This window comes from Lucilia cuprina, chromosome 2 (assembly GCF_022045245.1).
Source record: "Lucilia cuprina isolate Lc7/37 chromosome 2, ASM2204524v1, whole genome shotgun sequence".
In the NCBI taxonomy this organism is placed as follows: domain Eukaryota; kingdom Metazoa; phylum Arthropoda; class Insecta; order Diptera; family Calliphoridae; genus Lucilia; species Lucilia cuprina.
Genome location: NC_060950.1, coordinates 26,755,447 through 26,782,772, shown reverse-complemented (window position 1 = coordinate 26,782,772; position 27,326 = coordinate 26,755,447). Strand labels below are relative to the sequence as shown.

At 30.8% G+C, this 27,326-nt stretch overlaps 2 protein-coding genes across 4 annotated transcripts in view; one reads left to right on the top strand and one right to left on the bottom strand.

Moving 5' to 3' along the window:
• The window catches only part of LOC111684483 (neuroplastin), a 71,910-nt gene extending 60,920 nt beyond the window's left edge, over positions 1-10,990 (bottom strand). The window contains exon 1 of one of the 2 annotated variants that reach the window (XM_046947660.1): positions 10,886-10,990. The gene's annotated coding sequence lies outside the window, so the exon portion shown is untranslated. Of the gene's footprint in view, positions 1-10,647; positions 10,792-10,885 lie in introns of those variants that run through there. The other variant, XM_046947656.1, reaches the window with a different exon arrangement.
• Positions 10,991-12,915: 1,925 nt separating this feature from the next.
• Positions 12,916-27,326, top strand: LOC111684481 (CD109 antigen). 2 transcript variants are annotated; one of them, XM_023446658.2, is made up of 7 exons: positions 12,916-13,087; positions 19,905-20,766; positions 20,914-24,673; positions 26,150-26,343; positions 26,417-26,591; positions 26,680-26,785; positions 26,888-27,326. In XM_023446658.2, the coding sequence occupies exons 2-7, from the start codon at positions 19,934-19,936 to the stop codon at positions 27,100-27,102; spliced, it is 5,283 nt and encodes a 1,760-aa protein (XP_023302426.2). In that variant the 5' UTR covers positions 12,916-13,087; positions 19,905-19,933; the 3' UTR covers positions 27,103-27,326. The 2 variants fall into 2 exon arrangements, with proteins under 2 accessions (XP_023302426.2, XP_023302427.2); XM_023446659.2 differs by lacking the exon at positions 12,916-13,087 and adding an exon at positions 19,679-19,786.

Below are 27,326 nucleotides of genomic sequence, written 5' to 3'. Positions count from 1 at the left end.
AAAAAACAACAACAAAAATTAACACCACAATTGAAATAAGGTGGCAACATGCTGATTTTAGTTAGTATTTTGATCCATATGCTAAATATTGAAAACAATTTAAACAAAAAAATCTATATATATATATATATATATATATATATATATATATATATATAATATATATATATATATATAATATATATTATATATATATATATATATATTATATATATATTATATATATATATTTTATCTGCATCCCATTCCATTCAGTACTTCTAATAAAATAAGATACACAAAATAGATAGTTGTAAAGAAAGAATGAACGAAGAAAAAAACTTAAAGTAGACAATTTTATTTCTTGTAACCACCCACTTTGTTTATAGTTGGAAATAAGACTAGTTCAATAGTGTTTGATGATGTCATTTTAGTTGTTGGAACAAAAAAATCTATTTAGTTGTAACATTTAATTGGTAAATAAAAATAGTTTACAAACTATATATTTGCTTGTTTAAAATAAAAAAAAAAACTTTAAACATATTCGATAAGGGAAACATACTATTTTAGGTCATATTTTAAAGAGTGAAATAATTAAATTTATATTAGAAATCTAATACACTGGAAAGAGTCTTTCCAATATAAACACAATATGTGGAAGAGTTGTTTTTTTTAAGGAATGGATTGCTTATTTTATATTAAATGATTCCATGACATCATTTTAAACAACTTCATCTTTGACTTGCCTTAAGGTTTTTAATTATATTTTTTCCTGAGAAAGTAATTTGAACTTATCTTTTGTGAAAGAGAAAATCTTCAGAATGTTTGCGAATAAGAAATTGCGAAAACAGCTGCACGCAACTTGGACAAACTTTGGAGCTACCATTTAATTCATTTTTATAAAACATTAGTAATCAGAGATATAAGTCATTGGGGATATATGCTTAATAAAGTTATAGATGGTTTATTGTAGGAATTTTGTATGGAAAATGTGTGTAATAAAGCTAAAATAAAGGATTAATATCTTTATGAATACGGGGGTTAGTTTATAAATAATTTGTACCAAGTACGTCATTTATACAATTGACTGCAGTTCAGATATTTACTCTCGAACAGTAGGAAAGTTTGCATTTGTCTCCTCATATTAACATAACTTTTTCTTAACAAATCTAAAAGCGTTATGATGTTAAAGCAAAGATAACTCCTCAGATGACCTACTGAAATGTTTGCCAATAAGATTTTGTAGTCCTTATCTGAGAGACATGCTGTAGATTTTGTAGAGATATCATGGAACATTACTAAGGACAACGATTACTAAGAATAGATTATTACAAGTCAGTTTATGTGTAGTTAAGCTTTAGGTCCACACCACGCGTTCTACGCTTTCTCAATGTAATTATATGCTGAAAGTTACAAGCACAAAAGCGTAGAATGCCTTGACGCGTAGAATGCCTTGACGCGTAGAATGCCTTAACGCGTAGAATGCCTTGACGCGTAGAATGCTCAAAGTAGATCTACTTTCTACTTTTATAAACGTCACTAGCGGCGCACGAACATGCCAGCTGATTTTGACATTTTATATTCTTTCACGCGTTAAAAGCGTAGCATATAACTTGAAGAGTAGAACGCAAAGTTATCTTCATTTCTTTAGAAAGGGTTATCTTCATTTCAATTTGGCTTTAATTGAACAAATACTACTCTCACATTTACTTCTAATAGAAGAGATATTAAAGCTATTATTACGTCTCTATAGAAGCTGCTCTACAAATGAAATACACCAATTCTTTACAGCATTACCAGCGTTTTATCTCCTGGACGAAGAAAGTTAACTTAACCTTAGAATCGTGGTCGATGGAGCCCAAGTTCCGACCGTGCACCAGCCAAAAATCTTTGGAATCATATTTGATAGCCTCTTTACCTTCTCAAGCTACTGCAATCACTCACAAATTGCGAAGTAAAAACAAGATCCTCAAAGTGCCAGCCGGCAGCATCTGAGGCATGGATAAAAAAACTTTGTTAGCTACATATATGACATACATAGAGACGCCATAAATTCCGGATAAAGCAACAGGCTTAATGCCTACTGATCATATAAAGACCAGTACGAACTTGGTGTTATTGCAATTTTGGGGTAAAAAGGTGCTAACAATACCTCTATTCTACCGAGACTAAAAACTAGTGATGTCAAATGTATCCTCGTCTTCGCCTTGTAATGATTTGGCATGGGATCTAACCAGTGCACCATATAACCTGTACTACCAGTGGCCAGTTGCCAGCAGGACTTGTCCTGGCTGGTCAGTTAATTGAGGTTCCTGCGGGATCCACGTTGTTGCTGTGGATTAATACCCAAAATCGCGAGAAGAGAATGTTGGTTTAAAGACTGATATATCCATGCCATATATGTCTGTATTCTTTCTCCTTTGCATTTGCCATTTCGACAGATGTCACTGGATGATATAACAGAGCAACCTGTATTGGATGTCTAAAACCGTTGAGCATTTCTTTTCTAGGTCGCCAGTATAGGTTGGGGAATTTTCAGGATGACACTTGATAGTTGCCTGTCATCCCGTAGATGGTCCCTTATGCTCTGAGGATGAAACTCATGTAAGCTGGTGAACGATCGAGAATGTCTTCCCGGCCTCCAAGGAGATTAGTACTGATTTAGTATACCTCTTACTTCAGGAAGTTCTCTGGGCTGTTGCCTTCTCAACAGTTCTCAGTATTGTGGTTGCGCTAGCTTTAAGATGATGGGGATTAAATTTTTAATTAAAAAAAAAAAAACATCATTGCAGGTGTTTATGTAAAGCTCTCGACATTCGTGTTCTCAACGAATGTCCTGCATGTGGCCATTGTCCTCATGACACCTAGCACATATTCAATTGCTCAGCCAAACCTTATTTAATCTGTTCAATGGATTTATGGACTCATCTACTTCAACTACCCCAATTTTTTGGCCAGGACAGAATTACCAGACAATACCCACACAAGGATGGTTCTTTATTCCCGGTCATCATTAGATAATTGGTATTTCACCGTTAAGAGAAGTTACAGTCAGTTTCAGTTTAGAAGAAACGCAAAGATCATGTGGTATCATATACCACCCACTACTAACTTACAAAATCATTATTTTAGAAACACAATCGATGTAGTCACTGGCCACAGGTCTTAAAGGTTTCACGCCTAAAGAGTAAATTAAACATCTGTAGAAGCAGTTTCTGGATCTAGAGGAACATAGCCCAAAATGGGATCCCGACTTAATAGATCGAAGCCTACTAATAGACTGACACTCTCTCGTTAATAATATCACCATGATGATGGATCAAAGTGTTTCCACAGTGATGTTGAGAGGTGTACAACTCACTTAAAACTAATGGAAACTTAATGACATTGATGTATCTGCCCAAAGAGCTATGAAAATTTGTGTTGTATTCGTTTTACAAAATGAAATTTTAGAGAAAAGTTTCAAGACAAGAATTTCTTCACTCAAAGCTTAGTGATTTTCTATTGATGATGGATCAAAGTGCTGTCCGCAGTGTTGTTAAAAGATTGACTATCTGTTCACCTCATTGAAAACTTATGCCCACTTTATGATATTGATGTTCTTTCATGGGAGCCATTAAAACATGTCCTACATAAATAGTACGTTCTTTTAAACTTAACGCCAATTTGACATTTCCAACTGATATTTAAGTGAAAAGATTGGATTCTAGAATTACTAGAGACAAACATTTCTTTACTCAAATCATATTAATTTCCTTGGATGACTGGAAAGACGCATTTCTGTACTCGAAACATTGTATGGTCGACAACAAACTATTTTTACTCATAAAAATAATCTTAAAGCAAAATTTTCTATGAAATCTAATCAAATAACTTAATCTTAAAGTTATTTCTATATATTACCAAGTCTAATCAGCTATTAATACATATGTATTTGTGGCTAACCCGTTAAAAAAACGTGCTCAGTGCTTTCAACCATAACGAGTATATAAATAGTTTATAGATAGATTTTCTTTATTTATTTTACTTTTGATTTGTTATAGTTGTTAGAGAAAAAAAATCAAACTAAAATCAAAGTGTTAAATGTTTACTAATCTACACATTCTTAATAAAAAAATTGTGCTGTTACAATTAACAAGCAAGTGTTAAGCTATTTACAGCATATTGACATAACCACAAAATTATAGCGACAATAAAATATTGTAAAGAGAAGAAAAATAAATTGCATAAAGTAAAAAAATTTTAAAAAAATATTTAAAAAAAAAACTAAATTTTAATATTTAAATATCGTTTTCTTTTGCAAATATTTAAATAGTTTAATTTGTGGCAATTTATCGATAAAACAACAAATTTTGAAATATTTTTGGAAATTTTTTATTTTTATAATTTTTTAATTAAACATCAATCTTGTTGAAGTCTCCTGCAGGGCTTGATTAATTTTCAAACATAAATTATTTATATTTCAGGAACATCCATTCAGTAAAGAATTATAATGAAAGAAATTAGAATGAAAATTACATACAAATATATCTATTGATAGTCAATTTAAAGTAGTTTTAAGTTTTCGAAAGCTTTTTTGCAGACTATTTAATAGAGTAATCAATATTTTACTTCATAGACTAGTCAATCTCAAACAAGATGGCGAAATCAACCAACTTGTATCAATACCAGGAAGATATGGCCAAATTTGAACAGTGATCGCACGTCATATCTTCTGCAATTAAACCGCCCTCATATCCGCAACCTTGTTGCTGTCATTACGGGGCATATTTTATTGGGAAACCATGCAAGAAGATTTGGAATTCCCCACAACGACTTCTGTAGAAGTTGTCAAGACGAAGAGGAGGAAGAATCTATTGAACATCTTCTCTGTCAATGCCCTGCGCTAGCAGACACTCGATCCGTATATCTGGGAAAACGATTATTTGATGATTTGTCAGAACTATCCAGTCTAGGACTGGATAACATAAATGCCTTCATCAGACACAGTAACTGGTTTTAGGACCACCAAGCCATAATTAAGGCACTCACCAGTCCACAATGACAGACCTCTCAATCTTCTCCTCCACTTCAATTTCTCTTCTATGACTTAATCCTAAACTATCTTCTACTATCCTCTACTCTCTTTCTTTTATATTTTACTATCTTTACAGGTATCACAAAGGGACCAACAGGACCCAAGTGTGCGTCTTTGCAGCCTGAATACCTAACCTTGACTAGTCAATAGATACTCTGTTTACTAGTCAATAGACTAGTCCATATACAAGTCAATAGGCTAATTATAAGACAAGTATTAAGGATATTCTACAAACTAGCTTAAACTCTTGTCAATTGGCAAGTCCATAGATTAGTCCCTAGACAAGTTCATATACTAGTAAATAAACTATTTATCAAGCAAGTATTTAGGCTAGTCCATAGACTAAACTAAATGTTCCTACGACAATTGGATCTTCGCTCCGGAACGACCCGAGTCATACTCGGCCAAAAATTGTCAACCCAGCGACAGCTGTATCAACCGAAAGTTATTTCCCCCCAACAACTAAACTATAGACTTATTAATTAATTCTAAGGCTAGTCAATAGACAATTGACTAGTTCCTAGACTAGTACTTATACTAATCCATAAAATAAAGATTTTAGGCAAGCCAACAATCTAGTTCTAAGGCTAGTCATTAGACCACTGGCTAAATCACAAACTATTTCATAAAGTAAAGATTTTAGGCATGTCAACAAATGTGTTCTAAGGCTAATCAATTGACCACTGACTAGTCTCTGGTCTAGTACTTAAACTAGTCCATAAAATAATCAATTGATTAGACCCACGACTATTCTCCCGTTTAGACAAGAGACTAGTCCATAAACTCTGCAATTGACTAGTTATTAGACAAGATTTTAGGCAAGTTTACAAACTAGTTCTAATGCTAGTCATTAGACTAGTACTTAAACTAGTACTTATACTAGTCCATAAAATATTCAATTGATTAAACCCATGACTAGTCCCATGATTAGACATGAGACTAGTCCATAAACTAAGCAATCGACTAGTTGTTAGACAAGATTTTAGGCAAGTCTATAAACAAGTTCTAAGTCTCGTCAATAGACTACTAAATAGTCCCTAGACTAGTACTTATAGTAGTCCATAAAATAGTCAATTGATTAGAGACATGACTAGTCCCCCGTTTAGACAAGAGACTAGTCAATAAACTATGCAATCGACTAGTTATTAGACAAGTCTACAAACTAGTTCTACTGCTAGTCAGTATACTAGTGCATAAAATAGTCAATTGATTAGGATCATGACTAGTCCCTTGTTTAGACAAGAGACTAGACCATAAACTATGCAATCGACTAGTTACTAGACAAGATATTAGACAAGTCTACAAACTAGTTTTAAGACTATTAGTCCATAAAATAGTCAATTGTTTAGAGACATGACTTGTACCTCGATTAGACAAAATACTATATATAGTTAATAGACTAGTTCCAAAAAAAAATCAATAGATTAGTCCATAGACTAAGCAATACACCCTTCAATGAACTAGACTACTCCCGAGTATAGTAATAAGTTTAGTCCCAATGCTAGTCCCTAGACTACTCAATAGAAATTTATTTAGTCTTGTCTATAGAATAATCCATAAACTAGTCTATATGCTTATCAATAGACTAGATCCTAGTCTAATCAACAGACATCAACGTACTGTTACTGGTTAATACATCAGTTATGCATTTACACTGGCATTTGTTTTGGCCAGAAACAGATTATTTTAGCTTTGTACTAAATTAATCAAATACATACTAATTCAAAATTTAACATTAAGATAATTACTTATTGATAACTTTGAGAAAATTATACACATTGCCAAAAATTTAAAGGTCAAAAAGTCAACTTTATAAATCCATGATAAATTTTAAAATTTACAAAATTCTATTGAAAACTTTGCATTTTAATATAATATTTAACATTAAAAAACCATTTGCACTAAAAAATTAGTAATTTTTATAGAAATTTTGAAAAAAATGGAAAGCAAAGCATAAAAAAATCAATAAGTTTCATAAAAAATTATAAATAAAAAATGTCATAAAAAACAGCAAAACTTTATAGGTAAAAGCAATTAAAATGACCTTGTTTTATGTTAAAAATTACAATAAAAAAATTTAAAAAAAACATAATTGTAGAGCAAATATATTAATAAAATAAAAAAAGTTAATAAAAGTATAAACAATAATAAATTAGTAAGTAGTTAAAAATTATAACAAAAAAAAACATGTTAATTAAAATAAAAGAAATCGCAAAATTAATGATGACGTCATTTTAAGATCGTATACATAATGAAATCATTAATGAAATTAATATAATAAAATTAATAAATTAATAATTTATAAAAAAGAAAACATAAAAAAATATGAAAAACACATTAACATATTTTAAGGATTTACTTAAAAAAAGCAATCTTTACTACCAAAAGCCTAAAACTATGCTTTATAATTATATTTAACAAAAAATTGGAAAATGAGCAGAAAAAAATACTTGAATGACAAATATTTGTCAAAAAAGGTTAACGGTATAATAAGAACGAGGTTGTTGTATTACAGAGAAGAAGACACACAAAAAAATATTATATGATTAGAAAACATAATAGAAAGAAACAAAATTGAGAGACCAAAAAAAAAAAAGAAAAGAAGAGAGAAATAGTAACGGAGTGCAGAGATGGCAAATGGTATTTTGTAATTGTATTATATAGCATTAACAATTGTACTTTTTGGATTCTGTTTGTATTAAATATTACTTTCTGAACTTAAAAAAATGTGAAATTGAATTGATAAATCCGTAAACCAGGCCACAGATTAATCAATACTATATATATTAGCACATAAATTAGTGAACATACTATTTAATAAACTAGTTCGACGAGCAATACATAGTCATTATGCCAAAGAATAGTCTATAGACTGGTCCATATACTAGTTTATAGATTTGTTATTAACTAAATCGTAAGTCTAATCCAAAGACTCTCGATAGATTAATCAATAAACTAGTACAAAACACTAGACAAAAGACTAGTCTCAAGTATAGTAAAAATATTAATTCATAGATTAGTCAAAATACTAGTCCAAATAGTAGACAATAAAACTTGCTCTATGGCTAATCAATTAACTCGTTAAAATAGTCAATAGGCTAGTTAGTCCAAAGAATTTCCATAGATTAATCAATAAACTAGTACAAAAACTAGACAAAAGACTAGTCTCAAGAATAGTAAAAAGATTAATCCATAGATTAGTCAAAATACTAGTCCAAATAGTAGACAATAGACTTGCTCTATGGCTAATCATAGACTCGTCAATAAACCAATTCAAAAACTTTTTTAAAGACATGGCCTAAGAATAGGCAATTGATAAGTCCCAAGACTAGTCCAGAGACTAAACCATATAGACTAGACTATATACTAATCAATAGACTCATCAATAAATCAATTCAAAAACTTTTTAAAAGACTTGAACCAAGAATAGGCAATAGATAAGTCCCAACACTAGTCCCCAGACTAAACCGTATAGACTAGCCCATAGACTAATCAATAGACTACTCGATAAACTAGTATATAGACTAATTAAAAGGCTATTCCCTAGAATAGTCAATATATTGGGACCAAGACAATTGCACTATCCCAAGAATAGTATATATACTAGTCAATAGACTAGCCTTTATAATTTTAGCCATAGACTGATTTATAGACAAAACTTTAAGCTAGTCTATACACTATTGCATAGACTAATTTATAAGCTAGTCAATAAACTAATACGGAAAATAGTTTAAAGACAAGTTATTAGATAAGTCTTTAGGATAGTTTAAAGTCTAGGGCAAGACTAATCAATACACACGTCAATAAACTAGACTATATAAAGTCGTACCATGTAGGTCATGGGTGGACTGTAATACTTTTAAAAATCGAATTAAAACAAAAAAAAAAGTACAATTGTGCAGTTTTGCCAACCCTGAACGGAGAGCAATAAAATTAGCGAGAGAGTGAGAGAGCGTGTGTATTGGTAAATGAGAAAGAGGGCGAAAAAGAGCGTTTTCTTCATGAGTGTTTTTATACAAGGTATGACGTTATACGATATTAGATAAAATTTGTGTATTAAAAGAAAATAAAGAATAATACAAAAAGAAAAAAAGAAATCTTATAAGAAAAATTTTTTTCTATAGGAATTTTTTTGCAATAAAACTAAAATTCCTTTACATAAAACAGCAATTCTTTAACAATTAAAGAATTTTAGAATAAAAAACAACAAAAATTCCTTTACATTAAAGTTAAAAAAAATTAACTTTTAAATTTTTCACTCTATGTAGGTATATTACAAAAAAAAATCGAACAATAAAAATAGAAGACATAAAGAAGGTAATAAAAGAAAAAAATGTAATGAAAAAAAAAAGCAAACAACAATCAATCACCACGAAAATTGTTAATAGGAAAAAGGAAAATTGGAAAATTTTTCGTTTTTTTTTTTCTTCTTTATATTAATAATATCCTCCACCGTCAACGTTGGCGTTAACGTTCTCCAATAAATGTTACAATGTTATTCGAACATTATTAAATCAGCTTTTGTTCTTGTTGTTGCTGTTTAAGTTGAGTTGATTAAAATTGCTTTTGATGATAATGATGTTGTTTTTTTTTTTTTTTTTTGTTATTTCATTTGTTTTTTATAACTTTTTTTGTTCTCTTATTATTTTTGTTGTTTTTATAGTTGATGGCAGAGCCCAAGCTGTTTAGCAGTGTAAGCAAGAAGCAGCAGCATATGACATACAAAATATGTATTTTTTTTTGGTAGAAGTTTAAAGAAAAGCACAAACACACAAAATAACACACGGCCTTTGAATCTTTCTTTTTATTTTCTATATATTATTTGTATTTGATTAAATATTAGCAGCAGCAGCAAAAAAAAAGAAGGCACAAAACACACAAAACAAAATTACAACACTCTGTTACAAAAAACAGACACAGGCCTGGCTAGCTGACGGGCTGGTTGTCTAACTGGCTGCTTGTCGTAATGGCAGACAGGCTAGCACTAGCTTTTTTTTGGTATATTTGTTTTCTTATTCTTTTTTTCTATTGCTTTCTTTTCTTCTTCTCGTTTTTCAAAAAGGCAATGACGAAACTTTTGGCCTTTCCTTTTGTTTTACCAATAAAATGGGTTTTTTTCTTTTGCTGCTAGATAGATATTTCTGCCACTAAAACTTTCATAACATCATCATTTTTTTTTTTTTGATAAGCAATTATGAAAAGTCCTTTTTTTCTAGCTATCTCACTAAATATTTTAATTTTTTATCTCTTTAATTAATTTTTAATTTAACAATTTATTATTACAAATTTTTCTTCATCAACTTGTTAGAAAAAAAAAAGGAAAATTATTGAATTTTTTCCTTATTTTTGCACTTTTTCCTTTTGTAACAAACACTCACTCAAACACACACTCTCAAAAAACACCCGCACTTTAGCTCTTTCTCTCTCTCTCTCTAACACTCTCTTTCTTTCTCTTTCTCTCTTACACACTTTGTGTTTTAAACATAAAATAACATCTCTTTTTATTTTACGTTTTCTTCTTTATAATACTTTTCTCATTTGTTAAAAAAATCACTATTTTTTGGTTTTTCTTCTTTATACTTTATATTCACCTTTTTTTTCTTCTTTTCTTACTATATTACTACTACCACTACTTTTGCAATTTTTTTCTTCTTGGAAAAAATTTTTTCATCATTGATGTTCATCTGCTAATTTTCATAAATTTAACACTTTACTTAACATTTTTGGATAATTTTTGTTTGTTATTTATGTTTGCTAATATTATTTAATAGATTTCTTAATTTTAATTGATTTTATTCGTTGGAATTTTAATAAAATTTTCTTTTTTACCTAAGAGCACACACACGAATACAGAAATTCTTTTTCGTCTATTCTTCCACAATGGAGTATTATCCACAGACATCTGCGTCGTCTAAAATCAACGCCGTTAGTAGCTGAAAGCAAAAAATTATGGCAATTCATAGACTACACCAAAAATTTGATTTGAGATTTACATATGTATATAATGTACACTAAGCTGATCTTTGTTATTTATTAAAATTGTAATTATCCCTTGGAAACCAACCAATTGATCACACATATTTCAGATCTTTCTAATACACCATTCTAAATGAATTGATATACTTACATAACTACGCTATAACACTATGATGATAACAATTTGACATTTAGAATAATAAATATTTGACGAAAATAGACATGGGCGGAGTATTCCAATTGTTTGTACAAGCATATCACACATATTTCAGATCTGTTCTAATAGACCATTCTAAATGAATTGATATACTTACATAACGACGCTATAACACTATCATGATAACAATTTGACGTTTAGAATAATAAATATTTGACTAATATAGACATGGGCGGAGTATTCCAATTGTTTGTACAAGCAATAATATTTGGAATACTCTATTTGACCTACAGTAAAACAAAATAATTTTCTCCTTCCATTTAATCATGTCCCTCAACGTAAACAATGTACGTTCACAATTTTGTAAATAATTTGTATTAAAATTTGGTAAGCTTTCAAATTTGAAAGGGGTTTATGATATTCTAATCGGCTTTTAAACTTATTGACGCCGGTCCCTAAGATTGCTCAGAGAAATAGACGGCTTCTAAACTATCAAAGTTTGATGTTGTCACCCGCTAAAAATTTCAACGCCGGTGACTGAAAACAAAAAACCTTTATTATCGACATACATATATATGCATTTCACTATTAATTTAATTTTTATTTTCAATATTCTGGATTGGCTATTGATATTTTTCGACTTATTTCTACTTTATCTATAAATCGATTATTCGATGTTTCTATATGTTATTCGAATTATTTTGCATTGTTAGGACTTAAAACGCCGTTGCTAAAATTTAGTAACCTATTTACCTTTACGATATTATCATGTTGATAATACAGTTTTCAGTACTGTATTCTCGACATAAATTCTGCAGTGGTAACTTAATAAAGGATGAAAACTTATCGTTGGCTTATGTTATTTAATTTAAATAACACCTGTTATATCCGTTAAACAATTTCTATCTTATGCAAAAGCGATTATTATGTTAAATATAACACCTGTTTTGTGTATGGAAAAAGGGTGTAGCAAACCATTGTTAACTTTAATAATAGTTTTTGCATATGGTAGTTTATCTACAACTGAAATGTAAACAAAAAACAATAAATTGACACAAATAAAATTAAGCGTTTCCGGCAAATATTTAATTGCTTTATAATTGAAGATTTTTCTATATTTTCACAATTGGTAAGAGCTTTATCAGTATACCAAATTAAAATTGGGATGCTATTTTAAATAAACAAGTAATTATATACTCCTAAATCAATAAATGATAATGGGATTTTTATTGTTCGTGGATATTACGAACTGTTTTTCTTTACAACCATCAGGCATTTTCGAATCTCAAACTTTTCTAACGCATTTTACATGACAAAACAAAACAAATCGCTAGAACTAACGGTAACAGGTGAAACACTATTAAAAATCGCTTAATTTGACATGTAATAATCAGCCGTCAACGTCGTTAATATTTGTCAGTGCCGAGGCTTAAAGACGACTAAGGAAGAGTTGAAATGAAAATAGTTGTCGGGAAAATGAATATATTTTCTAATCTGGTAGACAATTCCGATTTTTAAAATATTTGCTTGCAAAATCCCACTTTTTTCATTTCTCAGGTTCCGTTTTTATTTAAAATCGTTGAAAATTTAACAACTAAACGCAGTTGAAAACGTAGCCGGCTTACAATCGATTTTAAGTCGTGGGCGACATGTTTTGTGTCAGTCGACGACGCTGTTAATATTAGTCGGCACAGTTTTCTGCTCAGTGGGCTTGGCATTTTTTTTCAGTTCAATTGACTTTTCCATTTCTGCTGCTTTTGTTTTAATCAAAAAATACTTATTTTGTGTTTATTTTTTAGTTTTTTACTTAATAAAACTTATTATTTTTAATTAAAAACAAAACAATAATGTTAAGCAAGTGTATGTGAATAAGTTTAAGTGGAAAACAAGTGAAAAAGGTAAGAATTGAATAAAGTGAAGTAAAAAACATGAATGAAATTTAAACGGAATTTGTGAAGAAAAAAAAAACAAAATGACACGCTAAGTGGTTGTTGTGATGTTGAGGGAGCTACTACAACAACGAAAAACATACCTTTGCTTTTGTATTGTTTTCATAGTAAAGTAATGTGTTGTTGTTTTTTCTATTTGATGTGAGTGTTTTTTTGATTTTGTTGAAAGAATTGTTAAACAGTCACACACATGGGCGTTGACCAAATTAAAATAATTTATAAATAATAATTATTAAAAATAAAAAGATTTACTCTAAATATTAATATACCTTAATTAATAACAAAATAATGTTTTTAACATAATTTCTTTGTAAAAACAAGTGTTTTTCCGTGGAACCAAAAACAAATTTATTATTGTGTTTTTCTTAAATTTGGGGTTGCCAAGTGTAAGTGTTTTATTTTGTTTTAAAATGTTTGTTTTTTTTTTGTTATATTCCTAATTAGTAAACTGTTATACGGTTTCGTATTACATGCTGCTTGTAATCAATATTAACCTTTTAACCCAGACATCGTTTTCTATTGTATGTGCTGCCAAGTGGCATTCCTTCTCGTTTTCATTACAAATTTGTTTCTTCGCTAATTAACATCAATTATTATGAATCACACAATTTGGCTTCTGTACGACAATTGTTTCCCTCTTCCCCTAAGTATTTGTTTTTTTTAAGTCTTACTCGAACAGTGTTGCCGCAAGTTAAGTATGAAGAATGTGTATTTGGTCATTTTGGATTGTATATGATACCCTACACAAACTATGAGTAATTTAACTATGAAATATAATCCATACAAATTTCCTTACTATAGATAACTCAATGGTCCAGACTAAAACTATTGTATAATCCACTGACAATGGACTAATCTATTGTCTAGACTATGTAATATACTATAGTTTATATTATATTCTATATTCTATAGTCCAAACTATAAACAATTTTATAGTCCAGATTATAAACTATTTTATAGTCGAGATTATAAAATATTTTATAGTTCAGACTATAAACTATTATATAGTTCAGACTATAAACTATTTTATAGTTCAGACTATTACCTATTCTGTAGTCCAGACCATAGATTATTTTAAGTCCAGACTACAGACTATTCTATAGTTTAGACTATAAACCATTTTATAGTGCAGACTATAGGATATTCTATAGTCCAGACTATAGCCTGTTCTATAGTCCAGACAATAGACTATTCTATAGTTCCGACTATAGACTATTTTATAGTCCAGACAATTATAGTCCAGACTATAGACAATTCTTTAGTCCAGACTATAGACAATTCTATAGTCCAGACTATGAACACTTCTATAGTCCAGACTATAGACACTTCCATAGTCCAGACTATAGACAATTCTATAGTCCAGACTATAGACAATTCTATAGTCCAGACTATAGACAATTCAATAGTCCAGACTATAGATAATTCTATAGTCCAGACTATAGACAATTCTATAGTCAAGACTGTAGAAAATTATATAGTCCAGACTATAGACTATTCTATAGTTCCGACTATAGACTATTTTATAGTTCCGACTAAAGACTATTTTATAGTCCAGACTATAGACAATTCTATAGTCCAGATTATAGACAATTCTATAGTCCAGACTATAGACAATTCTATAGTCCAGACTATAGACAATTCTATAGTCCAGTCTATAGACAATTCTATAGTCCAGACTGTAGACAATTCTATAGTCCAGACTGTAGACAATTCTATAGTCCAGACTATAGACTATTCTATAGTCCAGACTATAGACTATTCTATAGTACAGACTATAAACTATTCTATCGTACAGACTATAAACTATTCTATAGTCCAGACTATAGAATATTCTATAGTTCAGACTATAGACTATTATATAGTTCAGACTATAGACTATTATATAGTTCAGACTATAGACTATTCTATAGTCCAGACTATAGACTATACTATAGTCCATACTATAGACTATTCTATAGTCCAGACTATAGACTATTCTATAGTACAGACTATAGACTATTCTATAGTCCTGACTATAGGCTATTCTATAGTCCATACTATATACAATTCTATAGTCCAGACTATATACAATTCTATAGTCCAGACTATATACAATTCTATAGTCCAGACTATAGACTATTCTATAGTCCAGACTATAGACTATTTTATAATTCAGACTATATACTATTTTATAGTCCAGTCTATAGACTATTGTAAGGTCCAGACTATAGACTATACTATAGTTTAGAGTATTCCATAGTCCAGACTATAGGCAATTGCAAGTTAACCATAAACTATAACATAATTAGTCACGTTAAATATATCTAAAAAATTATCCAATTTCTATCTTGATTGGCAGATTAAATGCTTTTATGTTTATGTGGTTTAACATATTCATAGAAATATACAACTCATTTAAATAGGACCCTTATAAATTGTCAACTGGAACATTATAAATAAAAGAAAGGTGGTACCTTAATTTAGTTTTAGGGTGTTTAACAGTTATATTTTTTTTAAACTCGTACTTTGTTATACTTTATTTTCACTTCATAATTTGCAAAATAAAATTGCATACATAATTACATTGTATATCTATTGTATGTTCATTTGATCAGTTCGGTTTTAGCATTTAGTTTCATATTACCTACTACACGTTTTCCTTACCAATGCCACCATTATTTAAGTAGCCATTTCTTTACATACACCACCTTTTTTCACTAAAGTAGTGTTCTGGTTTGACTTTAGACTCGTGCATTCAATTGTATTTGCTTCGCTGGCTGCACTTTAATGTATGGATATGTTACTTATGTACATATTTTCATATTGTTCCAACTGGCGTTAATAAATGTCTTTTTTATGTTATTTTAGTTTGTTAGTGTTTGCTGTTATTATTTTTGGTTTCTCTACCGAGCAACCGGCTGGCGGTCAAGTGCAGTTAATACTTTGGCATAATCTCCCTTTTATTTTTGTAACTGTCAGAATATTAGTTGCCCTGTACATATTTTAATATCTGTAACAGTTGCCGGAATACACAAATAATGGCCCCTTTAATTACATATTAGAAAAAAATATTTTTTTTTTACACAAAATTCCGGAAGTAAAGAAAAGTGAACTGCTATATTTAAGTGTTTTAAAGGTTTCTTAACTAAGTGAAGGGTTTTTTGAAATCAAATTTATTTCAAAATACATAATTATTATTTAAATGTTTACTTTAAACTCAATTTTTAAGTAAATTTTCATTAATTGATTGAATATTGTTTATAATATATTATTTCTAATAATAACCATTGGAAAACACTTACAAATTCTTTCTTAATTTGACCCCTTTACAAAACTAAAACACTTTTAATTTCAATTTGTGCTAAAGATAAGAACCCTTTAAAATAAGAATTATCAATGAATTAACTTTTGTCACCCTCTTGAGATAATCTAAACTCTTTATTAAAGTATGGGAAATGAAAATACTTGTTTTTTTGTAAACAAAATATAATCCAATAAAAACGATTGCAGTTCATCAACCAACTATTGCCGAAAAATAATTCTATTTATTTATTAATGTTTTCTGTTTAAAAATAGCGGCAAATGTTCTATGATTTTTATATATTTACTCGTGATCATATTAATTCACACATTTTGAGAAATATATTATGAAATTGTAGTAAATTTGAATAAATGCGTGCTTGCGAAAAAGCAATTCATAATGTAAAAGAATAAGTTGTTTGTTTAACAACAAAACATAAAATGGTTTTAACGAGCGTAAATCAGTACAGAAAGATTTAACTTTGCCCCGAGTTAAGGAGAGAAGAGTTATATTTTTAGCTTCTTTTCTTACACACCAAGTCAAAACTTGCGCAAGATAAATTTATTATCAAAATCAGGGCTTCAAAAGGATTTTCTTACTTCAAAAGGATTGTACTGCTTCAAGAGTATTGTGCAGCTTCATTAGGATTAAATTGTTAAATGAGATACAGATAGTTAGTTAGATAGATAGATAGATAGATAGATAGATAGATAGATAGATAGATAGATAGATAGATAGATAGATAGATAGATAGAAAGATAGATAGATAGATAGATAGATAGATAGATAGATAGATAGATAGATAGATAGATAGATAGATAGATAGATAGATAGATAGATAGATAGATAGATATATAGATAGATATATAGATAGATATATAGATAGATAGATAGATAGATAGATAGATAGATAGATAGATAGATAGATAGATAGATAGATAGATAGATAGATAGATAGATAGATAGATATATAGATAGATAGATAGATAGATAGATAGATAGATAGATATATAGATAGATAGATAGATAGATAGATAGATAGATAGATAGATAGATAGATAGATAGATAGATAGATACATAGATAGATAGATAGATAGATAGATAGATAGATAGATAGATAGATAGATAGACAAATGTCTCATTGAGTATACAAACATATTTTCATCTTAACTAGTTGGGAACCCTAATATTTTAATTTTCTTGTTCTCATAGAAATGTTTGTGCGGTATATTTCCTTTGTCTGATTCCTTAGACGACATCTAACCAATCCAATAAGTATTTTATTTGCTTCTATATCATGTCTTCGTTTTTTTTGTTCCAGGACTTGTTGATTAATTTTTAGAGATCACCTTATAATAGCGGCTAGGCTTTAAGGTCCAAATAGACTAAACAAACGGCTGGACAAACATACTTTTTTTCATTCCAACACACACTACACACACATTGCCTGTACAATCACCGATTTGTTCACGTTTTTTTTTGTGGACTTGCAAAGTCCAATTCAATATGTTTATGTAAAAATCAAACAATTTTTTTGATCAAACAAACCACAAGTATTTGTGCAAACACGTAACAGACTCATACACTACACAACAGGCTTGCACAAACGTAAAATAATCATAAGTTTTTTAAGCCGCTTGTGTAGTCTATTTGGCCTTTTAGATAGGATTTTTTGTACTTTGTTAAACAATAATTAATCATAATTCATTGCTAGTTATAAAATATTATATTTCCAATAAAATAAAATGAAAAGCACGTTTTATTAAAAATATTTCGTAAAATATCCAAATTCATAAATAAATTTTGTTAAAAAAAAAACATTCATATTAAGAAAAATTAATATTATTTTTATTAATATTGATTTTTAATTTGTTTACATAAATTCAAAAACTTTTATTCACATCCTCACATTTTATATATATTTCATATAATTTAATATGCTTTAACATTTCAAAATATGTTGCTAAAACGATTTAAATAAAACAAATAATAAATCATATACATACTAAACATGTTAATAAAACACATCATTTGCTAAGAAAAACAAATCCCAAAATGCAATTACAACAAAACCCAATAACTAATAGAGAATGGAAATAAAATTGAAATATCAAGCTCCTTCAGCTAAACACTTCTATCTAACATTAAAAAAAATGAATTCATTGAACCAAATTACCGGCGACATATAATCTGAACGAAAACCACAACAACACACATTCTTACTGATACCGAACAATTCAATGCTCAACAACTAATTGTGTGTGCGTGCGTGCTTTGGCGTTAGGAAATTGAAAACGTAAGAAAAACAAACAGCTAGCAGTATCATCATAAATATTTAAAATGAAAATACACTTTTCTGTTTTTAGTTTTTCATTAAAAACATGTAGAAAAATTTTTAAAAATAAACATACAAAATACTAACTTAGTGCCCTGATTACGTATATGTGTAAATGCCGTAAGATTTACTAGCCAAAAAGGCCTATGATGGATTTTGTATGCGACAAACACACATTTTTATGAGAACAAGAAAATTAAAATATTAGGGTTCCCAATTAGTTAAGAAGAAAATATGTTTGTTTACTTAATGGGACCAGCTGGTCTATCTATCTATCTATCTATCTATCTATCTATCTATCTATCTATCTATCTATCTATCTATCTATCTATCTATCTATCTATCTATCTATCTATCTATCTATCTATCTATCTATCTATCTACCTATCTACCTATCTACCTATCTATGTATCTATCTATCTATTAAAAAGCAACAATGCTGGTCACATTAAGCATTTAAAATACATTCCTCGTTACATACAAATTTCCGTGTTCATGTTGTGTATTTTTTAAAAATATACATATAACATAGGCAGAAAATATCGATGCTTTATTTGAAATGCCAACTGAAAATTTCAATGGGGAGGAGACATGGTAATGTGCGTGCTCTTCTTCTTTTTTGTTGGTGCTAACAAGAATGTATAGGTGCTTCCATAAATACTCAAACTTTGAAGTAATTTACAATAAACTATTCATGTAAAGTCTAACAACTTTTTGTATACTTGTCAAATTTGGTCTTAATGTAAGAGTAAAACGGTGATAATACATTCACACTATTAAGCAAAGGCCCAACCTCTGGTAAAACTTTGTGTTGAGTTAATAACATCATTTTTAATTCTTAAAAAATCTCTTTTGAAAATTAATCATTTCGTTTGAATTTTTTAATAAGATAAGTATTTTCTTAAACTTTGTAATGGAAAGCCCCATGTATAAACTTTAAAAATATATAAAAAATTAAAAACACTAAACTGTTGATTATGTGAATGAATTCATTTGTTCAAATACTTTAGAGTGTTACAGATTCTAGAGCGGGTATTTAAGACAAAAAAAAAAAAAAAAAAGAAAACAACACTTAATATATATTTCTATCAACTAAAAAGATAATTAAATTTTCTTAATTATTTCTATATTTATTTATTTACATTTCCAGAGATTTTTGTTTAAACAACAACAATCAAAATGACTAAACAACGCCATCGGTGCCTTAAACTGATGCTTTTATATCAAGTGCTGTGTATTTTTTTACCCCTGATAACAGCTCAACAGGATTTCTATCAACAGAATCAATATTCAACACCCACCTCGAATTATGACAACTTTAATGCCAACAACAACAATGATCCCTATAATCAAAATATTAATCTAAACAATTTGGATAATAATGATCGTACACGTTATCGTACGGACAATAATTTCAATGATCTAAATCAAGATTTTGGCAAACGTCCCGGTGCTGGAGGCTCGTATGGTGATGATGAACCCTCTTTGTCACGTGGCAAAACCACATACAATGTTAAGACACAATTTTTAGAATATTATCATTCGAAAGAACCTACTTACTTTATAGTGGCTTCACGTATGGTACGTCCCGGTTTGATATACCAGGTGGCAGTTAATATTCTTCAGTCTCAATATCGTACCACTGTACATGCTAGTATCTCTTGTGATGGTGTACAGATTAGTGGTGATTCGAAGGATGTTAAAGAGGGTGTGCCAGAAACTCTTCTCATGCGTATTCCTCCCACCAGTACTGGTGGTGAGTATAAATTACGTGTTGAGGGTTTCTATCAGAATGTTTTTGGTGGTTTGGCTTTTCTCAACGAAACACGTTTGGATTTCTCACAACGTTCCATGACCATTTTTATACAAACCGATAAACCTTTGTATATGCAAGGTGAAACTGTTCGGTTTCGTACCATACCAATTACTACGGAGTTAAAAGGTTTCGATAATGCTATCGATGTTTATATGCTGGATCCTAGTCGTCATATTGTTAGACGTTGGTTGTCAAGGTAAGTTTGTAAAAGTTATTTCAGTAAATTGGATTAAATTTAAAGGACAACTTTTAAAACAAAGTAGATAAGAAATGATACATTCTTACTTCCATAATTCTCAGTTTTACTAATCCACAAACATCTTTTCCGTTCTTTCTCTTACAGACAATCTAATTTGGGTTCTGTTTCTTTGGAATACAAACTTTCCGATCAACCTACATTCGGTGAATGGACCATACGTGTTATTGCCCAAGGCCAACAGGAAGAAAGTCATTTCTCTGTGGAAGAATATTATCAAACACGTTTCGAAGTCAATGTTACAATGCCCGCATACTTCTTCAATACAGATCCTTTCATTTATGGACGTGTAATGGCAAACTTTACCAGCGGTGCTCCGGTCAAGGGTAATCTTACGCTAAAAGCTACCATACGACCCATTGGCTACTTTAGTAATCAAGCGCTCAATGAGAAATTCCGCTTGGGTAGATCACCTTCAGAATTGGCCGCCATTTATGAACAACAGAGACGTTATGGTGTTAATTATAATCCAAATTATAATAACCAATTGAATCTAGATCAATCTCAACAGCCACAATTGCAGCAAGATCAAATATATAACACCAATCAATTTGTGGTCGAAAGACACTATCAATTCGATGAAGAATGGCCTTTCTGGGTGCAGAAACCCGATATTGCCGAAACTTATGATCCCTGGTCGGGTGAATATAAAAAGACTTTACCATATTTGAGATATTTCAATGGCACTTTCGATTTCAAATGGCCCATTAGAGAAATGGAACAATTGGTGCAAAATTTGGCCAATATGGAAGTATTGATTACGGCCACAGTGGGAGAGAAGTTCTACGATGAAGTAATATCGGGATATGCCATAGCCAGAATCTACAACTCTAGCATTAAGGTTAATTTCTTGGGAGATTCTCCTCAAGTTTTTAAACCTACTATGCCGTTCACCACCTACCTGGCGGTGGAGTATCATGATGGTTCTCCGATTGATGAACATTTGCTTAAACAAGGTATAATGGAGGTAAATGGCTTTGTGGAAAATAAATCTGGTGGTCGACGTGATTGGCCTATGAAACGTTTAAATATGATGCCCTTATCTCCCGGTATTTGGGAAGTTAAAATCGATTTAAGACATGATTTGCAATTAGATGATCGTGCTCAATCTAGAGACTTCCTTAATGGAGTCTCACAAATGCGTTTACAGGCCCAATTTATAGATCCTAGAGGAGAAAGAGCACAAACTGAATTGCTATTAGTGGCTCATTATTCGCCACGCAATCAACATATTAAGGTAACGACCAGCACAGAGAAGCCAGTTGTGGGAGAATATATTATCTTTCACATACGTACCAACTTTTTCCTGGAAGAATTCCATTATTTGATTATGTCCAAGGGTGTGATATTAATGAATGATCGTGAAACTATTACGGAAGGTATAAAAACCATAGCTGTAGTATTGAGTGCTGAAATGGCTCCAGTTGCCACTATTGTCGTATGGAAGATAACCCAACAAGGACAAATTGTGGCAGATTCTTTAACCTTCCCCGTTAATGGTATATCAAGAAATAATTTCACTGTTTATATCAATAATCGCAAGGCTAGGACTGGTGAAAAGGTAGAGGTGGCTATTTTCGGTGAACCTGGTTCTTATGTGGGTCTCTCTGGTATCGATTCGGCTTTCTACACCATGCAGGCTGGCAATGAATTGACTTATGCTAAAATTATTACCAAAATGTCTTCTTTTGATGAACAGACCAATGGCACCTACAAACATATCTGGTATTCTCATGCTGGCAATCCTGATGATTTGGTTTATTTCCCAGCTTCTTCTTTTGGTATTGACGCCAATCGCACTTTTGAATATAGTGGTTTGGTGGTCTTTACAGATGGCTATGTACCCAGACGTTCGGACAATTGTAATGCTACCTTGGGCTATGGCGAGTGTTTGTCTGGCAGATGTTATCGTTTGGATAAGAAATGTGATGGTCTGTTCGATTGTGATGATGGTACGGATGAAATTGGCTGTCGCGTGCGCAACGATACGGAGTTGGAGAATTATCGCAAATATCGTTTCAATCGTGTTTTAAGACATTATGAACATGTTTGGTTGTGGCGCGATGTTAATATTGGCCCCCATGGCCGTTACATGTTTAATGTGGAGGTACCAGATAGACCAGCCTACTGGATGGTTAGCGCCTTTAGTGTTAGTCCTTCTAAAGGTTTTGGCATGCTTAACAAAGCCATTGAATATGTGGGAGTCCAACCGTTCTTTATAAATGTTGAAATGCCCACTGAATGCCGGCAGGGAGAACAAGTTGGTATTAGGGTAACGGTTTTCAATTATATGACAACACCTATTGAAGCTACTGTGGTCTTACATGGTAGTCCGGATTATAAATTTGTTCATGTAGAAGAGAATGGCATAGTTAGATCCTATAATCCACGAACATCCTTTGGAGAACAACAATTCTTTATTTATTTAGATGCTCAAGGTACTACCGTAGTCTATGTGCCAGTAGTTCCACAACGTTTAGGTGATATTGATGTTACACTACATGTGGCCACTCTTTTGGGTACCGATACCATAACCAGACGTTTACATGTGGAATCCGATGGTTTACCTCAATACCGCCATCAATCTATACTATTGGATCTTTCTAATCGTGCTTATGTTTTTGAATACATGCATGTCAATATCACCCAGACACCCGAAATTCCCTATCAAGTGGATCGTTACTTTGTTTATGGCTCTAATAAGGCTCGTATTTCGGTAGTGGGTGATGTGGTGGGTCCTATATTCCCCACCATGCCGGTAAATGCCACCTCTTTGCTCTACTTGCCCATGGAATCGGCTGAACAAAATGCCTTCTCCTTTGCCGCCAATATGTACACTTTACTCTATATGCGTATGATTAATCAGCGTAATAAAACTTTGGAAAAGCAGGCTTTCTATCACATGAACATTGGCTATCAACGACAACTCAGTTTTATGAAACAAGATGGTTCTTTCTCTCTCTTCCGTTCCGATTGGAATAATTCCGCTTCTTCTGTATGGCTAACCGCCTATTGTGTACGCATATTCCAAGAGGCCTCTTTCTATGAGTGGGAAAATTTCATTTATATTGATCCCACCATCATTGAAAAGAACATACGCTGGCTGCTGCAACATCAAACACCCGAAGGAGGTTTCTATGAGGTTACCTGGTTGCCGGATCGTAAAATGAATAGAACTAACTTTGCCAATCATACACTGCAAAATCGTAATGTCACCCTAACTTCACATGTACTTATATCATTGGCCACAGTCAAAGATCTATCCGGTTCATTGGGAGCACGTGTGGCCTTAGCCCAACAACGCGCCATAACTTGGATAGAACGTAATATGCAATTCCTGCAAGAAACTCCCGAACCTTACGATGTGGCCATCACCGCCTATGCTCTATTATTAAGTAAATCTCCCATGGCTGAACATGTCTTTAGCATTTTACGTACACATGCTCGAATAGTAGGCGACTATATGTATTGGGGTAATAAAGAACTACCGCCGCCACCGAAAAAATTAGAAAATCAAAAATGGTTCTCTCTACCCCGCTTGCCGTATGAATATGATTCTGTGAATATTGAAACCACCGCATATGCTTTAATGGTCTATGTGTCACGTCGTGAATTTTCGGTAGATCCAATAGCACGTTGGTTAAATGCTCAACGTTTGAATGATGGTGGTTGGGCATCGACACAAGATACTAGTGCTGCTTTAAGAGCTTTAGTCGAATACACAGTGCATTCACGTATACGAGAAGTTTCATCGTTAACGGTGGAAATTGAGGCCTCGTCTCAGGGTGGTAAACCGCAAACTTTGCATATAGATGACACAAATTTGGCGCAATTGCAATATATTGATGTAAGTTGTGAAATATTTTTGGTTTTTTTAAAATGCAGTTCTATTTTCTTTTGACGAAAATCCAAACCATAGACTATAGCTATGGTCTATAGACTATGGTCAGCCCATAGTCCATAGCTATAGACTGTTTTATAGTTTAGATTATAGATTATACTATAGTCCAAACTAGACCATTCTATTGTTCAGACTATAGATTATTCTATAGTCTAGACTTGTAGAGACTATTCTATAGTCCCGACCAAAACCTATTCTATAGTTCAGACTAAAAACTATTCTATATTCAGAACTATAGACTATTCTATAGTCCAGATTATCTTTTTAACAAAATCATCTTTTCACCAAATTTTCACTTAAAATTTGTTTTTAATTATAATTTCACAAAATTAGGTTTTCACCAAATTTTCACTAAAAGTTAGCTTTTCACCAAATTTTCAATAAAAATTAGCTTTTCACCAAATCTTACTAAAAATTAGCTTTTCACTAAATTTTCACTAAAAATTAGCTTTTCACCAAATTTTCACTAAAAATTAGCTTTTCACCAAATTTTCACTAAAAATTAGCTTTTCACCAAATTAGCTTTTCATCAAATTTTCACTAAAAATTTGCGTTTTACCAAATTTTCACTAAAAATCAGGTTTTCACCAAATTTTCACTAAAAGTTAGGTTTTCACCAAATTTTTACTAAAAGTTAGGTTTTCACCAAATTTTCACTAAAAGTTAGGTTTTCACCAAATTTTCATTAAAATTCAGGATTTCACCAAATTTTTACTTAAAATTAAGTTTTCACCAAATTTTCACTAAAAATCGGTTTTCACTAAATTTTCACTTAAAGTTGGGTTTTCACCAAATTTTCACAAAAAATCAGGTTTTCACCAAATTTTCACAAAAAATCAGGTTTTCACCAAATTTTCACTAAAAATCAGGTTTTCACCAAATTTTCACTAAAAATCAGGTTTTCACCAAATTTTCACTAAAAATCAGATTTTCACCAAATTTTCACTAAAAATTAGGTTTTCACCATTTTTTTACTAAAAGTTAGGTTTTAAGAAAATTTTCACTAAATGTTAGGTTTTCACCAAATTTTCATTAAAAATCAGGTTTTCACCAAATTTTTACTTAAAATTAAGTTTTCACCAAATTTTCACTAAAAATCAGGTTTTCACCAAATATTCACTAACAATTAAAAAAATCAGATTTTCAACAAATTTTCACTAAAAATCAGTTTTCACCAAACTTTCGTTAAAAATTCACCAATTTTTCACCAAAAATTAAGTTTTCACCAAATTTTCACTAAAAATTAAGTTTTCATCAAATTTTCACTAAAAAATAAATTTTTACTAAAAATTCAGTTTTCACCAAATTTTCACTAAAAAATAAGTTTTCACCAAATTTTCACTAAAAATTAAATTTTCACCAATTTTTCGCTAAAATTGTTTTTTTCTTTCTAATTTTTTTATCGTATTTATATTTTTTTAGATTCCTGATGCCTGGGGTACTGTTAAAGTCCAAGCCAAGGGTGCTGGTTATGCCATTTTACAAATGCATGTACAATACAATGTTGATATTGAAAAATTCCAAACTAAACCTCCAGTGCCAGCATTTAACCTAATCGCTAAAGGCAATTTCCATGGCAGAAATCAGTCTCATATCTCTTATGTAGCTTGCCAACAGTAAGTTTGTAAAATTTTTTTAATAATTGTTCAAAACAATTGTTTATTAAATAAATTTACTCTTTTTTTACAGTTGGATAAATCATCAGGAATCTGAACGTTCTGGCATGGCAGTATTAGATGTTACCATACCCACCGGCTATTGGATACAGCAACAAAAATTAGATTCATATGTTTTAAGTAATCGTGTACGAAATCTACGTAGAGCTAAATACACAAATAATAAAGTTGTTTTCTATTTCGATTATGTAAGTAGTGGCCAAAGTCTGGAAAACGTTTTTTCAGAGATTGTTAATTAATAATTCTGTTTAATGTTCTTTTGTTTATTTTGAATAGTTGGATCAAGAAGATGTTTGTGTTAATTTCACTATAGAACGTTGGTATCCCGTGGCTAATATGTCTAGATATTTACCCATACGTGTTTATGATTATTATGCTCCAGGTATGTTAATCATTTTTTGGAATTTTAGTTTTTACAATTTCAAAACAAATCGGCGCAGAAACTTTTCACGTTTTTAACATATTCTTTTCTTTTAACTTACAGAACGTTTTAATGAGACAATATTTGATGCTTTGCCAACATATCTGCTGAATATATGCGAAGTCTGTGGTAGTTCTCAGTGTCCATACTGTTCGATTTACAATATGGGCTGGCGTGCCTCTATGTCTGTATCGTTGTTAGTGTTTAGTATGTTCATCTATTTAATGCGTAGTCGTACCCATTTAGTACTCAATATGCTGCATCTAATGGGAGTTTAGCTCTCTATAAACATCGTATGTATTAGAAGCTATCTATTAGCCAGTAGCAGTAGTTGAAGTGTATTATTATTTAAGTAACCAAAAGTCAGCAGCAGTGTAATAAAACGAAAAAAAGAAATCCCTTAAGAAAGAAATTGAAAAACTTAAAACTTAACTCGAATTCGAAATATATTTCAAAAAAATGCAATTTAAATCCGTCCATATATTTTTGCAAAAAAAAAAAA